The 19,164-nt window shown below is 35.1% G+C and overlaps 1 protein-coding gene across 2 annotated transcripts; it reads right to left on the reverse strand.

Annotated features, from left to right (window-relative positions):
- Nucleotides 1-1,344: 1,344 nt before the first annotated feature.
- PPP1R42 (protein phosphatase 1 regulatory subunit 42) lies at nucleotides 1,345-18,896 on the reverse strand. 2 transcript variants are annotated; one of them, XM_083361221.1, is made up of 9 exons: nucleotides 18,738-18,896; nucleotides 16,415-16,569; nucleotides 15,650-15,816; nucleotides 15,152-15,290; nucleotides 12,822-12,938; nucleotides 9,864-9,981; nucleotides 6,937-7,068; nucleotides 2,979-3,108; nucleotides 1,345-1,544 (listed from the first exon to the last, which is right to left on the reverse strand). In XM_083361221.1, the coding sequence occupies exons 2-9, from the start codon at nucleotides 16,541-16,543 to the stop codon at nucleotides 1,466-1,468; spliced, it is 1,011 nt and encodes a 336-aa protein (XP_083217347.1). In that variant the 5' UTR covers nucleotides 16,544-16,569; nucleotides 18,738-18,896; the 3' UTR covers nucleotides 1,345-1,465. The 2 variants fall into 2 exon arrangements, with proteins under 2 accessions (XP_083217347.1, XP_083217348.1); XM_083361222.1 differs by lacking the exons at nucleotides 1,345-1,544; nucleotides 2,979-3,108 and having other exon boundaries at nucleotides 6,930-7,068; nucleotides 9,889-9,981.
- Nucleotides 18,897-19,164: the final 268 nt, after the last annotated feature.

Consider the following 19,164-nt stretch of genomic DNA (forward strand, 5'->3'; position numbering starts at 1 on the left):
GGGTATTCAGGTTTTGTTCTTGAGGTAAGTGGAAACAGAACAAGTTGTTTTTCAGGTTGCTATAATACTAACATTATTAACTAATGATCTAATTCCATTATTTGATGGACTAATATGCAAAGTAAATCAATAGCAAAATAACATGTAAAGCAGAATTTTTTTAGTTTAGCAACAAACTAACCAACATTACAATCCACGTTTCCACATACCTTTCCATTTTTTTCTGATCCTCATTAACAAAGAGTTAGTCAGAATTCTATTTAGTTCTCATTGTTTAGTTGTTCTCACTAATTTAATTCTTTGAACTACTACAATATGTGTATTTCTGTAAATCTTAAAATTACAGTTATATATCCCAAAACCATATTTTTGTCCACATGTTATAATTTTGGCTGCACAAATATGGTACTTAAAAATGAATTCATTAGTATGTAGAATGAGTGGTGTTGAGGGAAATTGGTCAAGGAGAAAAAAAATAGATGGCTAGTATGCAAAACTGGAAATTGGGATGCTGAAGAGATTCCAAGGTGACTCACAAAGGAATTGGCATTCAGCTTACTATGTAAGAAAGGCAATACCATGAGATGTTTCAACTTGCACAAAATTGAGATCTAAAGACACACAAAAGAAGATATTGGTTTTCTAACTGGGAGAGGTGACCAGCTATACTTTAATTAGAAAATTGATTAAGCCTTTCTAGAAGTTAATGGCAATTAAATTTTGGTATAAAATAGGCATCCATTGATTTTAAAACAGCAGTTGCTAACGCCAGCAGGGAGATAGTTAATCTAGCTATGATAGAGCAATTAGACCATGAAGAAACAGACTCCATTCCATCCTTCTTTGAAGGCAGATATCAAAGTGAGGCCAAGGCAGAGGACTGTAGGTATGTTTGTGTGCGTTAACTGAAATCAAACTTTGAAGTCAAACTTCGAATAAAAATGATCTCTTCCTAATCTTGTTATTCTAAGAATAGAGGAAAAAGTTAATATATTTTGTAATATGACCATTGTATGTTGTATTTTGTCTAATCAATCCAGAGAACTCTCAACATATAGGTCCTGAATTCCATGGAAGCTTCCCATTTCCAGGGCAGTAGTACCATATCAAATCATTGGCTATAAGCTCTTATTAATGTGTTAGGCCCTAGTGAATGTAGTTAAGATTTCACCAATACAGTTTTTGCTCTGAAAGGTCATGATTGTCTACCAATACCTTAGATAAAATAATAGTTTAACCAGTGGTTTAATTAAGATGGGTAATACTTTTAATATAAAAACATATTTGCATAAGGTTAAATTATTTTAACCCTTTTTTACTTAAACTTACATTGGATCTGTAATACAAAACATTTTATACTGTGAAATATCACTTTGCAGTAAAAAACAATTTTTCTTCACATTTGATTCTGAAGCACATCTTTTGTTCTGATGATAATATAGAAGTACATCTTTCTAGTAGCTGCTTAGAAAGGCATTTGTCTAAGGAGATGAGGTTCAAATAGCTCTTTCTGTTCATTTTGAGAAGTTTTCAAGGCTGAATGGCTGTATGGCAAAGTGTTATAGAAGAGTACTTTAAGGATAAAATATTTCAGTTACAATAATAACTTTTCTAGACTTCCACTAACATGACAAAATGTTTCTGATAATTTCTGTGTGCATTGGAAAATAAATATGGCATATTAAATTGTGGGGGGAAAAATTAAGGTTACCATCCTATCATTTTCATAAGTTTATCCCCAGACCTTCAAAGAGTTAAAGGAGTTCTCTCTTTGATTAAGAGCCAAGTAGACATTCTCTTTTGCATACTTTGGATCAAACCTTCAGAACTGATTTCCCAGTTTTTTTAAAAAAAGAAATAAATTTCATCTAGTTATGCCTTAAATAATACAAAATGTATTTATAAATTAGAATTTTATTATATAATTATTGACTAAAAAGTTTCAAAAATATACTATAGGGTAGTCCACAGCTTACGATAGTAATTGAGGGCAACATCACATGACTATATTGCTCAGTATCAGCAATTCTGGTATTCCTTGTTGCTGTCATTAAGCAAAGATTATATGTGTGTTTAAGTGAAGTCACATTACTATGACTTCCAAATTCTTGCTAGTGTCCCCTTGACTCTGCTCATGGGAAACTAGCTGGGAATATTGGAAATTGCAATCACATGATCGTAGCTCACAGTAGCGTCATAATCATGAGATGAAGCCCAAATCACAATCACATGACTACAGGAATGCTGTGATGGCTGGAACTACAACAACTCATTGTAAATACCAATTGTTTAGTACCATGATATTTTTTTAATGGATACTGAACAAATGGTTGTAACCTGAGTATTAGCTATAAGATAAATGAAAAAAAAATGTTTTGAACACCACTGTAATATATAGGAAGGTGAAATATATAGCTTCTTCTACATTGCAGTAATATACAGAGCTTCTTTTTTGATATTTTTAAGAGCAATTCTTATTTCTAAACTTGTTCTATTTCTCTCTCTCTCTCTCTCTCTCACACACACACACACACACACACAGACACAAACTAACCATTTTGCAAAGCTTTGAGTAAAACATTACAGCAGCTGTATTCTTTGAAATGCTAGCAAGTGTTTTAAAACCTGATTCACTATAATTGCCCATCGTTCCATAGCTGATTCCAACAGAAATGCTCCCTACAGTATGTATACATCCACAATCAGGTGGGTAAACAGGAGTTTTCAAAGCAGCTGAGTGAGCTGTCCAAAGCTTCTGCCTGCACATGCTGACACTTTGCAAAGCAACTCTTTAGAATGCTTTCCACATATTAACATATACACATATATGAAGTGTGCATTGTTTTTAATATTTGTGTTTTGTTTTAAACACAACAATTTTCAATTTCAAATATGTGTCTAATTTCACTACAATAGTTACTTAACACAATGACATTGACTTGAGGTTGGATTCCAGTGATATTTTACATAAATCATACCTGATTTTTTCACTATTTATGTTTTCTTCATATACTGGCTGAAATTCTTTATTATAAGGAGTTCTGTGTATCTCTCTGGAGACTGGGAAGTGGTAAATAGGAAAATGTGCATGTTCTGCATCATTGTCATCTAGAGAATGTAAAGATATAAAATCATGTATTATTCAATTTTTCCCTAAGTATTACACAAAATAATTAACACAGGGGCACATTCAAATCTTAGTAAATTGCAGCAACTAACTTTATACATTTATAGCTGGTATATAAGAAGTACAGTTTATAAATGTTCTATTACAAAAGTTACTGATCTGCATATTTTATATCACAAGGTTTCCGAGAATATTACTTCAGCATTATAATCAATAAAAATGTAAGAAACAGAAAAAATTACAGGAAAAAGACCTTTGTTACTGATTTTATCAATTAAATTATCAAAACTGAGATGAATTCGTAAATCAGGAAAAACCCATTAAAAAGTGTTCATGCAGTAACTGAATTTATGACTCACCACCAATGAAATTATTTAAAAGCATGCAACCATACTCCATACACTTTTATAATACCGTATTTATTTCAAAATGTTTTAATTAAGGCTCTTTGCTATTCATTCATCTTTATACTATTGTTATAGTATTGGGAAATAATGTTTTTATTCTTCATTAAAACATTCTGAAAATGTTCAAAACATAATTGTCGTTATGACAAATTTATTGGAGATGGTTCTTTTAATATTTGTCAAGGTAATAATTTAATAGCTAAACAGCTTATGTAATGATGTAATGTATGTAACATAAGATGGATGATGCAATAAAAGGAAGACTCAGCAGGTGTCTCCATCCCTTTAAGAACCTGAGTATAAAAGGGAAGGCTTTGCTAGAGTCTCTCTCTCTCTCTCTCTCTCTCTCGTCCGTTTCCTGTTGTAACAGATGTGTGTTGGAGTTTGCTGTATTACCATGTGTATGTATTGTGTTCCTAGTGTATATTGGAGATAGTGTATGATAAACCACCAATACAAACCACTGTTTATTGTGTTTACTCCTGGGTTATCTCAGCGCAGTAAGACTGTGCATGCTGTGACGGATTATGAGCCCAGAGTGAAGAGAAGCCCAGTGAGAGTTTGATCCAGAGCCAGAGGACTTGAGGTTTGTGGTGGTTTAAAGAAGCAGGCAACATGGCTTCCATCAGAATAATGGGAGGAGGTTTTGTAATATCTCGTCTGAATGAGACAAACAACCTCTCCTGAAGTCTGAAAATAAGAGATGTACCTGAGAAGGGAGGAGTTGTGGATGATAGTTGCTGATCCACCTGCAGCCCTGGATGATGGGGACCAGAGAAAGAATGAGAAAGCTTTGGCCAGCATAATTCTGAGTTTGGAGGATAGCCAGCTGATACATGTGAAGGGTCTCCAGTCTGCTAAAGAGTGCTGGGATGCTTTGCGCAGTGTGTATGTGAGAGAGACTGCGAGCAGCAAAGTAATGCTGACAAGAAACCTATATAAAGCACAACTGAAATGAGGAGAGAGCATGTCTACGCATTTGCAGTCCATGAGAAAGACATTCCTAGAATTAGAGGAAAGAGGGATAACTTTCACTGAGTCACATAAGGTGTATGTGGTGCTCAGTTCATTGGACAATTCATGGGATGTCCTAGTGACCTGTTTAGTGTCCATGCAGGAGAAGGACTTAATCATGAGTTATTTAGCAGGTAGGTGGAGGAGGAACAGAAACATCTGGAAAAGCAGCAGAGGGGTGACAACAAAGTACAGCACAAGCTTAAAACTGCTGCGTTCCAGGGTGCCGGCAGAATAGCTGAGAAAGTTTATATGGTGAAATGCTGCTTCAAGTATGGTTCTACAGAACATCTCCAGAGACACTGCCCTGAGAGGAGAAACAGAGGAGCAGTGAGACAAGATCATAGAACTACACAACCAGCATTTTCCTTGGCAGCAACATTAACTGAGAAAAACACTTGGTTGTTGGACATATTGCAACATATTGTAAATGACCCACACTTTTTCTAACCTGAGGCCAGCTAAACAAGCATTTGTTAGCTTGGTAAATGTTAAAGGGGAAGGTAAAGTTTACATAACTAGTATAGGAGATTTGGATAATGTCTTATATGTGCCAGAGTTAGACCATAATTTACTCAGTATTTCGAGCTTGGATAAGCTGGGATATGAAGTAATGTTTGGAAAGGTGGGAGGATTTGTGCACAAGGTGTTAAACAGGACAATTTGTATGTACTAAGGAAACAGCAGGAAGGTTGTGCACAAACACTCACAAATGCTCCCAAGCATGATAACGGTGTACATTTATTACACAGAAGTTTAGGACATGGAAGTTTTAAAGTGCTGCAGAGGATGCCAGATCTAGCTGAGGGACTTAAGAATTAAAAAATGCAACATATATTTAGATTGTGCTATTTGCAGGGAGTCAGAGTCTAGTGTGTATTCTGTAACTAAGAAAAGCACAAGGCAAACAAACAGTTTTGCAGTTAGTGCACACTGATTTAATTGCTCCTATGGTGTCCTCTCTTGGAGAAGCTAGGTATGTACTAGTCTTAGTAGATGACTACACCAGGTATGGGTTCTGCTACATATTAAAGAACAAAACAGAAGTTCTACAACAGTTTAAGCAATGGGTGAACTTTGTAGAAAGTATGGTCATAAAGTATGCCAACTGCAAATAGACAGGGGAACAGAGTCCATTTCTGATAATTTCCAAAGATGGCTGAGAAATTTAGGCATAAAGCATAGATGTACAAACCCTTACACACCAGCAGAAAATGGAATGGCTGAAAGGAGAAATGGTATGTTGCAGACCATGAAGGACTCACTGCTGGCAGATGTAGGAATGAGTAATACGTACTGGGGAGAAGCTATAAAAACAGCCATTTAGTAAACAGAGTATGGAGTGTTGCTATCAATGAAACTCCATATTACATGTTGTATGGAAGGAAACCTTCATTAGCTCACCTAAGGACGTTTGGCAGTTATGCCTGGGTGCATATCCCCAAAGGCACCAGAAGGAACGGACAGTAAAAGGTCAGGAAACTTAGGTTTGTGGAATATGAGCCAGGTTCCAAGGGATATAGATTTTCAGATGGAACAAGGAAAGTTGTGATATCAAAGCCTCCTAGTTTTGCAGAGCAAAATAATTGGGACAGGGTGCATGCTAACATTGAGGTGTTCATGCCAACAAGTAGCACAAGTTCTCAGGAAGGAGAGGTTATACAAAACCCAATGAAGGAAGAACAGGATAGGTCAGAAATAGCAGGAATAGATGAGGATAGACCTGAGATAAAAAGAGAAGTCATAGAAACACAGGAACAGATAATCCTGAGATGGTCTGAAGGTAGCAATAAAGGTGTACCTCCTGATCAATTCAAAGCAAGTGCGGTTAGAGCATATAGTGTAAAGTATGAACCCTGTGATTACCAAGAGATCATTGCCTCAAATAAAAGAGGATAAATGGAAGGACACAATAATGAAGTGCAGTATAAGGCAGGAATGTACACAGAGAAAAATTGTTCAATTGTTCAAGCTAATGTTGACTAAGCTTTACATTCAGGTAAATGTAAATGTAAAAGCATTTAGGTTAACAGCTGTTTAGCTTTAAATGGGAGGAGTGTCAAGGTAATAATAGCTAAACAGCTTATGTAATGATGTAATGTAACATAAGGTGGATGATGCAATGACTCAGTAGTCTGTCTCTTTAAGAGCTTTGCTAGAGTCTCTCTCTTTCATCCGTTTCCTGCTGTAATTGCTGTGTGTTGGAGTTTGGTGTATTACCATGTGTATGTATTTTGTTCCTGATGTATAGTTGATAGTGTATGATAAACCACCATTTAATACAAACCATTGTTCACTGTATTTATTCCTGGGTTATCTCAGCGCAATAAGACTGTGCATGCTCTGACAATATTAATGCTGTAATTAAGAAGATATAGTTTGTTTTACCAAAATGTGAATATGATGAATGCTCATTAATGAAGCTTTCTACTTTGTTTTTCTTCCTGGCATCTCTGGAGGCTTTCCAGTTTGTCAGGAACTGTCTTTCCATTTCTTTTATTTCTTTTCCATCCAGCAATTCTGAGGAAATGTTGTAATATGTAAATCAACAAACAGCTTTATATTCTTAGGAAGGCAAAAGAGCATTTTTTGTTGCCAAAGATATTGCTATTTTTCTATCATCAATTTTATTATACTACTGGGCTTTAATTCTACTGTACTAGTAGGTATGAGCTGGACAGCTGATGGATAGCTTGTTATAGCATAATAGTGAAAAGGGTAGACCTTAAAACTGTCAAACAATTGCCACAGTAATAAGACAGAGAAGCAAAACAATCTTTCTACAGCTCACTTTGACTGATATCTATAATTACTGTGCATGGTCAATGAAATGAATGGGCTCTATACACAAAGACTCTTAACGATAACTTTTATATAATTTTAGTTATATAACCCAATTGTTCAATAATATAGCATTAATGGAAAGAAAGATGACCCCGAATTTAAGTTACTCCCCCACAAAGAAAGATAGTAAAAATAATTAAATGCAGACAAAAGCTTGATAGAGATAAGTAATTGTAACCTAGAATTATCAATTCCAACTTAAGTTCTGAAGATTTTCCCCAGTACACACACACCATAAATGTAAGTAATATACTTGCATACACATAGGCAACATCTCTTTCTGACTCTGTCTCTCTGTATGTATGTATGTTACGAGTTTGCCAGAAACCACACTCCAAGGGAAAAGCCATGACAAAAAGTATATTATTTATTGAATTAATCCAGGTAATCCTCCATTTAGGATTAGAGGGCCCAAAATCTTAGTTGATCAGCAAAGCAGTTATTAAACAAGGTGCCATGTGACCGAGTCACTTAATGACTGCAGTCCTGGCTCCCCTTATTTATTTATTTATTTAGAAGATTTATATGGCTGTCCACTCACCCTCAGTGATTCTGGGCAGTTTACAAACAATAACAACTCAATATAAAAAGAATAAAACAATCTCCCACCCATCCCCGGTGACAACAAGCAATCAAAAGAGCCACTTGATGGGCTCCATCATCATGGGTTCCTCAGGCTCATTGGCAGAACTAGGTCTTCAGGGTCCTGAGAAAGAGTGTCAAAGTGGGGCCGAGTTTAATCTCTGTGAGAATGATGTTCCAAAGAGGGGGAGCACCACAGAGAAGGTCCTTCTTCTTGGTCCTTTCAAATGTACCTTCTTAGGAGCTGGGACCCGCAACATTCCCTGCCTCCCCGCTCTAGTGGGTTAGGTGGATGTAACTGGGAAGAGATAACTTAGTCCCAACCCAAGAAGGGCTGTAAAAATGACAACCAGCACTTTGAATTCCACCTGGAAGCAAATTAGTAACCAGTGTAGCTCCCTAGGACAGGTGACATATCTGCACTCCTAGGTCTGCACAAACCATGCGACCTGCTGCATTTTGAACAAATTAGAGCTTCTGAATGCTTTTCAAGGGCAGCCCCATCTAGAGTGCATTGCAATAGTCAAGATGGGAGATGACTGCACTTGTTAAGTGGCCATGTGGGTTGTTAAGCGGAGTGCCCTGGAGAGAACCTGGGCCTTCTGGGTGTGATGGGGCAGGGAGAGGGCCTAGGCCCTCTAACTATGTCACCAAATAGAATGATCATGGCAACGGTGGCGTTTGCCAGCATTTTCACCAGACTTGGTCTGTTCTTCCAGCACAGTGAGAGATTTCTAGAAGGCTCAGAATGTTGGAACAATTATATTAGGAACATTCAGCGCTGAGAAATAACATTATTTGATTTATATCCTGCCTTTTTTTAGCTCAGGCAGCAGACATAGCATCCCTCCTACTCTTGCTGAAACTACCCCATGATACAGATTGGGTTGAGAGGAAGTAAATGGCTCTAAGTCATCCAGCAAGCTTCTCAGGCTGACCACCACACTTGACCAGATACACACACAGTATATCAAATGTAGAAAGCATAGAAGATTTGGGGCATAAGAATATAATAAGGAACTATTACTAGGAATTTTATTAGATCCTATATCTGAAGGAATAGTTCAAACTGTCTCAACAATGCTTGTCCAATTTTAATGATCAGAACATACTCGCTCTCATAAATAATTGTTGAAGCTCTCAAGAAATGCCTTTTTTTGTTACCTTGTCCAAGACTTATAACAGCCTTCTGAGGGAATTTTCTATCATATTCAGTGGAAAATTTGAGGCACAAAAGTTGAGTAGTGTAATATACCAAAAAAGATGTTACTAATGTCTGTGATAACATTTTATTACTGCCCTGTTAGTTTTATGATTATTTTAATTTTAGTTTGGTTCAGAGCTGCACACAACAGGAAGGAGGAAGGAGAACTGGAGAGACAAGCTTGATTACGGTATTTCTTTCTTCTTAAAGATCCCTAAATCTGATTTTGGAAGGATATTCTAAAACTGACTGTTTTGATCCTGATCCCAACTGTAAAGAGATGTTTCATCCTATGGAAGTTCAAATCGATTGGCTCCCCTCATTTAAAGGTACAGTGGTTTTATCAAAGTGCAGGATATACCATAATATACAGCTTTCAGATAACTTTAAAAACATGTTTGATAATTGGATAGATGTATAATTTGTACATCAGCTAATAAACATGAAATAAGATAAAATTGCTTCTGTTTTTGTAATTTGGATGGCCTCAGAATTGATGAGAAGCAGAGCTGAATGCAAGTGGGGTTAGATGGCTTCAACTTTGGGCAGCAAATTCACAGGAAAACAGTGGTCTTTAACACTTGGGTAATGACCTTAACTCCCAGGTTGTAGCTTATGCATCTATGGCTTAATAAATCAATACATATGAAATGAAAGAACAATCTCTGCAATTTAAATATTTTACCAAGACATTTTGACTGCAGTATTACTTTATCTCTGTATTTTGGTTTATGACAAACAGGATTCCCATTCAGCTCCATTTTGTACAACTTAGTCCATATACTCAGAACAAATTCCAAGTCCTGAAAGTAACGAAGAAAAACTTCACTTATCTAGTCCAAATATTGCAACTAAATTGATAAATCTTTGATTAGTTGTAACATGTCCCATTTATTTCAACTGATGTTATTATATTTAATAACCAATATCCATGTATTAAAAATACATTTTACCCACAATGTTCAGAAATGATATTTTGATAGTTATTTTACTTCTTTATTCATAATTGTAGTCTATTTTTGTGTTTTCACCATCTCATGAAAGTTTAAATATAAATGTAAATGAGAAAAAACACAAACATTAACTGCACTGTTCTCTGGTCTCCTAAGTTTTGCAAAAATATGTTTGTAAATACTGGAAGTTAACAGCCTTTAATATAGCACAATTATTCAGATCTTTTGGCTGTAAATAAAATTTTTTATTAATTAAACTAAACAAATTCAATAAAAAGCATCGGTGGGATATTTTTTATATCACTAATTGTAATAATGTCATATATGATAGAAACCACAAAATGTATGGAACTATGGAGCCAATAGTTTTTTATGTTTGCAGTATATTTGAACCTGGATCTTTCTAATATCTTAGTCACATATTATGCTCTGTTTGTCCAGATATTTGATATAAAAGTTATCAACTATTTGGCAAAGGCGATGAGGGAAAACTGAATTCTCTTTTCTTTCTGTGTCAAAAGACTGAATAATATAATTTAAATTTAAATGCAGCATTAAAAAGAATTATGCAACACTGCAATACTACATTATCCCCAATGTAGCTGCACATAGATAGGTAAATTCATATAGTGTCTGAAATGCTGGCATATTCATATGAATATACATAATTTATTCTGAAATAATTTCTATATTGTATTTTTTCCTAAATTCATCTATTTATGAAACCTACAAAGTTCAAGGAAGTATTATAAATAAAAGTTAATGTTCAAAAGAATAAAACTTGATATTCATTGATTTTCAATATGAAGAAGCCAAAAATGAAAACTCAAAAGTATTTTGGTGTTACTTGCTAAATTCATTATAGGAGGCATTCCATAATCTATTTTCTTTCTATATAATTAATTTTCCCCAAAAGAATAAAGTCTCCTTTGAGTTTGACTCCTGATAATTTCATGGATGCATGAAATAGCTATTTCTGTCAATAAAAATGTTAATTAATAGTAATAAAAAATAAATTTATTATAACTAATATTTATAACATTAGACAGAACTACATATTTTTTCCTGTATATTTAGGTTTCAAATTTTGTTTGAGCAATTTAGCTTTTGATGTCTAAAAATAAAGCAAAATTTATAAACATGCAAATACTGCCTTTGCTCACAATCATCCCTCTTTTTCTATTTTTACAAATTTAGCTAAGCCTATGGAATAGAGCCTTTGTTAAAATGCACAATAGTATCATCCTCACCTTGTATATCTGATTTTAAAATGTAATTTAAAAATTAATTCAATTAAAGATTATTTTGAAAATTCAAAGTAGTATACTTTCTTGGAATTCTGAAAACCATTTAATTTTGAAGAATGCATAGAATTTTGATTTTTATTAAGCTTAGTTGATAAATTATTCAGAACATGTTTACTCTAGTTTATCTAAGAATACACTTATTGGATGCTGAAATAGATATTCCATACTTGTTCAACTGCCTTCCTGTCTCTAATAAACTGCTTTCACTTGTACATCCTTTCAATAAGCTATACTAAAGGGAGTAGATAAGTTTTTAGGGCACTCTCTATTTGATAAATGATCATGTCATCTTATCACTTAGAGATCTGCTACAAAATACTAAAAAACAAATTGTATTCTAGGCTCATGATGGGGGTGGGGTGTCATTCATAGCACAAACTATAGCCTTCTTCCCAATTAGTAATAGTCATTTAAAAACCTGCATTTGACCAGTGCACTCCAATTTTTATGGGCTATGTCTAGCTCAAATAGCTTAACTACATCTGCAGATAGCAATTTGTCATCATTCTGACAGTCTGTCATTATCTCTTTCAGAAAATCTATATATTTTTTCTTGTACCTGACTGAATTGTGAAGTGAAGGAATCCATCTTTTTGATATCTAGTGTCATAATCAATAATGGCAAAGGTTGAATGCATTCAATATTTACAACCAAATCTTCAAAATACCAAATCCTTCTGAAATAAATAGGACTTGTATTGCTGAATATATTTTAAGATAATCTGGACTTATGAGATGTAGATAGACAACTTCCTAATACCTAGGACATGATTGTTTTCATCCTATCCTCTGGGATCATGATGTAATAAGAAGCACCATACGTTATATCATAGTGAATGGAATTAAGAGAAAATTAAAAATAAATAAATGGAACTTTCTCCAACCATTGCAAAAGCGTCACTTCTTTAAAAATTCAATTCTTTAAACATCACCATCCATCTTCCAAATTGTACTATTTGACTTTGCTACTGAGATTTTAGTAACAAATTGAAATTCTGAAATTTGTGGTAAGAAGCTAAATGCATGATTTAAATTAATCTAATAATACAGGCATCTTTTAATCCATGAGGTAATATATGAAATAGATTATTTCAATATTTACAGAGTCATCATATATTTACAATGTTCTATTGTCTACGTGTGATGGGTTTTTCCCAATTTTCTGTTACAAAGCTCTATAATCCAAATGTATTAAAATGTTAGATTTATCACCAACAATTTTGTTAATTTCATCTATCATAAAACTGTCTAATGCTCATAAATTTGAATTAAAAGACACCATGATTCAAGAGGTGATGGACAAAAGATTTAACAATTGGCAAATTATTGAAATAATCCTTAGTTCCATTTATAGAATTTATCAGTTTGCATTGCTTTTATTACCTTTATGTGATGAAGTTGGTTGTCAACAGCTATAAGATGGGAGATATTTTCCAGAATGGATAAATCACTTAATTCATCAATATTATTATTGCTGATATTCAAAACTGATAAAGATTTCTGTAATGAACCAAAAGATATACTTATCCTAAATATAAAATAATATTTAAGTGCAGCAATTGTATGCACTTAAAAACCTGACTGAACCTGACTGAAATGTAATGTTTTCTAAAATGTACAAAACCTTAAACAGTACCACAACAAAAATACCTCTAATTTTGTTTTGAAACAATCTTGAAACTCATAGTTAATAACTTGGTAAAAATGGAGTAAATAACTATTAAAAGGTCTATTAAAATAAAATCCATACAAGAAGGTGCTATCTTTCAATTCTTAGAAAGAAGTTATGTAAAGCAATGTGACATATATATAATAATTTTTGAATAATTTTTCAAATAAAAATATTTTATCTTTCAATTATCAGTATGCTGCTTGAAAAGTAAAAGATGGCACTATGTCTTTTTCCCAATAAATACTGTTCTGCTGATAAATCTCCAAAGAAAAGTGACTATAATGTATAACAGTTAACTTATTATTTCAATTAAGAGTAAAAAAATAATGCCATCCATATTATATACCTGTAGATACTTTGAAATTTTGTTTCCTTAAATCTTAAGAAAATCTTACCTTTCCTAAAGCAAGGTAAAATCAGACAAACTGATTTTGAAAAAAAAGTATGTATGGTGCAATTTATGCTATGGTATTAGAGGAGAATTCTTCTTAACATATTGCACAGAAAATTTAGGGTATGGGTAAAAAAAAGTTTGTTAAATCTAAAGCAGTATTTTTTTACAGTGTGGACATAAATTCTCCAGGTTTTATAATATGTCTACATTAGCTAATTGTTCATAAGCACAATGGAAGTAATTTTCAGTTTCATTGGGTTAAATCCTATCAGTCACAGGAAGGTGCAATACTGGAAATAAAAGCAATAAAATACAAGTAAATGAATACTGATGGGAGAAGATACAGATTATAGTTAGGGCAAATTGAAATTATTTAAGATAATTACTTTTTAAATGCATATGCTAGAAGTATGTTCATACAGTTGCACTCATGTAACAAAAGTTACATGGAAGTTTTTAAGATCACATGAAGTACTAATACTTTACAATGCCTTGGTAAGGCCACACCTGGAATACTGCATCCAGTTTTGGTCACCACGATGTAAAAATGATGTCGAGACTCTAGAATTAGTACAGAGAAGAGCAACAAAGATGATTGGGGGACTGGAGGCTAAAATATATAGGGAATGGTTGCTGGAATTGGGTATGTGTAGTTTAATGAAGAGAAGGGTGAGGGGTGACATGATAGCAGTGTCCCAATATCTCAGGGGCTGCCACGAAGAAGAGGGAGTCAAGCTGTTCTCCAAAGCACCTGAAAGCAGGACAAGAAGCAACGGATGGAAACTAGTCAAGGAGAGAAGCAACCTAGAACTAAGGAGAAACTTCCTGACAGTTAGAACAACTAACCAGTGGAACAACCTGCCTCCAGAAGTGGTGAATGCTCCAACACTGGAAGTTTTTAAGAAGAGACTGGCCAGCCATTTGTCTGAAATGGTATAGGGTTTCCTGCCTGAGCAGGGGGTTGGACTAGATGACCTCCAAGGTCCCTTCCAACTTATTATTATTATTATTAAAGAAGAGACTGGACAGCCATTTGAAATGGTATAGGGCACAGGTCTGCAACCCGTGGCTCCCAGTCTTCTGCTACGTGTAGTCCCAAAAAAAGAGGGGGGACTAAAAAAGTTCAACCAATCAATTCAAATATGCAGGGTAGGTGCATATCTCGCCTTGGCTCCACTCTTCAGTCAAACCCTGTGCTGCGCATGTGTGCATGTACATGCATGCGCACACATTTTTTGTGGCTCCCAGTTTTTCCTTTTGTGTGGGAACCAGTTCCGAACGGCTCTTTCACTGTTTCAGGTTGCTGACCCCTGGTATAGGGTTTCCTATATTATTATTAAGGTGAAAATGCTAAAAATGTTACAATATTGTGCATTATTTTCATAATAATTTCTTCTGAATACAGAAAGCAAGGCTTTGTTATTAAAACTGAGTAGTAATCATAGTATATGTTTACCAGATTCCTTTAAGCAAAATAATTTTAGAATTTACTATTATTAATATGTTTTAAAAATATTTTAAATAAAATAAATGACACATTAACCTGATTTACACAGCATCAGGATAAGTATACAATACAAAAAGACTTTAGCAGTTTTTAATAATTAATGTCTTTCACTAAATAACTTTCAGGTATAGTGTTCTTACGGATAATGAATTAAGACTTCTTGGATCAAACAAGAGTTTTTCTCCTAAGGGAAGCTGCTGGCTTTCAACATGCAATTCTCTCAGTTCCTCTAAAGTTTCCAATCCTTCCACTACAGTGATACAGTTGCCACCCAAATATCTGGAAATAGAACAAAATAGAAAGGTCTTCTATTTTACAATTTCTTTTAAAACTGCTTATTTTCTAGAAAATAAAATAATTATTTTACTGATTAATTTCACTATTTCTGAAGTAAAATCAATAAAGCATAATGTATTGCTCCAGTAATCAAATAAAAATTAATTAATTTCTATGGGAAAAATGTGATTAATACCTTATATGTTCAAGTTTACTAAGCTTGGGTACTTGAATGCAGAGTTTGTGTGAAGCTTGTGCAATAAAGCATTGCATATAAAATATATATTCATTCCAATTTATTAGTCTAAAAGTTAGGATTATTACACACAAATCAATAAAAACAGAAACAATTTTTCACTTACAATTTTTCAAGTCTTATCAATGATTCTAGATTTTCAATTCGTGTAATGCAGTTGTTCTGTAGGTACAGATGTCTTAGGTTTGTTGCAAAGTCCAAGTTATGTATCTGTCTAATATTATTATCATATAAATACAGGACATTAAGATTTTTACACAAAGAAAGATCATCCTACAAGAAAAAATTGAAATATGCTTCTTGGTAAAATTTATTGATGAGCAACAGCTTCAGCAAGATTTCAAAAGTCCTAAAATTATGTTAAACCTGCAATTTTAAGTACAGTGATAAGTACATGAATACGGCTGAATAAGCCTGAGATGCATGATAAAGATTCCACATAACCTAATGATGCATTAAATATATGATCCTTATGTACTTTTGTATACAGTAAATTATTCTAAATACGTATGTTGGTTCATTTGAAAGAAAAAGAAATCTAACTCAATGTGCCAAACTGTTACTCATGCTGAAATTGTTTTATATTTATACAAGATCCCATTTCTAGAAAACATTAACTTAACAACACTAAACATTACTATATTATAAAACTATGTCTGTCCAAAACTATTTTTCTGCAAATAATTAAATAACAACTCATCAATAAAAGACAAATCAAATATATATTATTTAAACTAATTAAGGCAATGGCATGAAATAGAATCAGAAATTTATTTCCAACTAGAAACTTATATTAAAACAAAATATTAAATATCATTTAATACTGGATAAATATAAAAGCTATCTTTTTACATAATGAAAAATTTCTTACAATGACTTCTATATTTTTATTAGATAATTTCAGATGTGTTAGTTTCCTCAGATGTTGGGCCAAAGATTCATCTCGGCGATTCTTTTGATTAAGGCTTCTAGCAATAAGCTCCAACGTTAATCGCACCATAATTTTGTGATAAAGTCAGTTTTCCACTACCTTAAAATAGAAACAGTTGTAAAATATGCTGCCACATCATTACCATGTATTATCTACACCATGTACTATTAAAAAACATGTTTTAACCATAGTAAATTTCCTTTACACTCTCTTAGCCATTTGCTGCATAAATCAAATATGCAGTCTAGTGAACATATTGATTTTCATTACATTTTTATGTACCTGATAGCGGGAATTCTGATTGATATTTTTGCTACCCTACTAATGGGTCTATCAATGGCTATTACTATTTGCTTCTTCTAGATTCTAGAATAAAAGCAGCCGCCCTAAAACAAGTGCTAGGGTGTGGCAGTGGAAGATGGGTATCACTCCCATGTTTTGCTTCTGCTTTTAAATTTCCATGATGCATTGGATTAACTAACCTGCTGCTGGCATCAAGTTCCCTTCGTCCAGTGTGCTCCCACAGGGAGGGCCTTCTCAGGGTGCCACTGGTAAAAGATTGCCGGTGGATAACACCCAGAGGGAGGGCCTTCTCTGTGGGTGCGCCTGCCCTTTGGAACCAGCTGCCCACGGAGCTTAGGACTGCCCCCGACCTTCGTTCATTTCGCCGGGACCTGAAGACCTGGCTCTTTGAGCTTTCCAGCCCAGGCTGAGAGTTTTAATTGGGGTTTTTATATTTTTTTCAGGGATTAAATTTAATCTTTTTAATCGTTTTTAATTTTTGTATCAATGTTTTAAGTACCCTGTAAACCGCCCTGAGTCCTTCGGGAAAGGGCGGTATATAAATTCAATAAAATAAATAAATAAATATGGATTAACTCTTTAATATTTTCCATTAAACTACTGTTATGACTAATTTGTAATTTACTAAATGCTGATAAAGGGGTATTATGAGGGGGGAATAGAACCATTTCAATTTTTCACTGCCCCCCATTGCTTGCTGAGTCATTTTTCCATTATTCCAATAGTGCTTTAAAAAAAAATAGGACAATTTTATGAAATTCTGTTAAGCATTCTAAAGCATTTTAAAGCAGTGCTTTAAAGCAAAGTTTGTACTGCAGAAATCTTACTCCAGTTTAAAACCTGTTATCTCATTACCCCTTTATGAACACGGAGAAGCCTTAGTATACACAGAAAAAAGTACAATTTAATACTTCTGTACGTTCTAAAATATATTTCAGTGCTTGAAACAGTGCAAAGAAAATAAAAGTTCATGACATGAAAGATACTGGGATGGAGAACTGTTTTGATCATATTTGAGGGGGAGAACTACTTTGCTTTAGGAAAAGCTAAGCACAAAATATTTCAAATAAGATAGGAAATTGTGTGGCTTTTAATGTTCTACCAAGGCTGCCTTAAATAAATGATAGCCCTGCTTTCAGCAATATCAGATGCTAATACAGTAGATGATGCCAAGAACTGTTATCTTCTCACTGACAAAATAGCCTGACCAATATTCAGAAAACTCTTTTTAGAAAACTCCTTTAAGGTCGATGCAGGTGATGTGCAAACGACCCATGACTGTCAACGTGAGAACAGGATTTCGTTTTTACTGCCACGTATCCAGACAAATCTGAGAGCACGCAAGCAACATGTGGACATACGAGACTGAAATGAAGGACCCAATTTTAGAACAAAAAGCAAGCGCCGAGGGAGAGCGTCACTCTGCAGCTCTTCTCCCCAACTTCTTCTCCAAAACATCGCTTCAGATGCGAGCTACGACTGGGAGACATGCTTAAGGGTAAAAAAAAAACCAACCCCAAAAACCAGCACACAGGAAACCAGTTCAGCACTTTCGGTACGGTAGTCCTGTACAAGCACCTCCCTTTCGGAAGAGAATGAAGAGATTACAGGCTCGCAAGACAGCCTATCTTCCCCTCACCCCGGGGGTAGGCAACCTCGGCTCTTTTATGACTCATGGACTTCAACTCCCAGAATTCCTGAGCCAGCTTGGCTGGCTCAGGAATTCTGGGAGTTGAAGTCCATGAGTCATAAAAGAGCCGAGGTTGCCTACCCCTGCCTCACCCCAACCCGGGCCCTCCCGTGGCTGTCGCTTCAGAGCAGGCCGACGGTAGAAGCCCGTTTGCTCCGAGAAGTTTGCTCCTGACCACCTCCGCGTCATCCCAACGCGGCCTCCCTTTCCCCCACCTTTTCCAAACACGCGTATTTCTCCGAGCCCGCTGTCGCGTCTGAAACGAACCACCTACATAAGCGCACACCCCCCCCCCCTCCTCGCTCCTCAACCTCAAGGGGGAAACGGGCGGATCCTCGGCGCGGAAAGAAGGGAGAAGCAAAGAAAAACAGAAGCCGGCAGACGGGTTGCTATAGAGATAGAAAGCCTTCCGAAGTACCCACCTATCGAAAGCCGCCTGGGAGCGGCCTGGAAGGCGGGGCACGTGGAGCCCCATTCTTTATGACAAAGGCAGCGTCCGCGGCGGAACGAAGCCCGGCTTTAGAACGGCCTTCTTTTGTCTCTTCCTTTGGTAGGGGCGCTTTGTTCGGTTCGGTTGAAGCTCCGAATTTGCATCGAGACGATTGAAGCTCGCCAAGGAGATTTGAGTTGTTTTTTTTTGCTAATACCTGTTTTTCCCCCCCCTTAACGTCCTGACCTTGCTTCGAAAATAATAATA

The sequence above is a fragment of the Vipera ursinii genome (assembly GCF_947247035.1).
Source record: "Vipera ursinii genome assembly, chromosome: 3".
Taxonomy (NCBI): Eukaryota; Metazoa; Chordata; class Lepidosauria; order Squamata; family Viperidae; genus Vipera; species Vipera ursinii.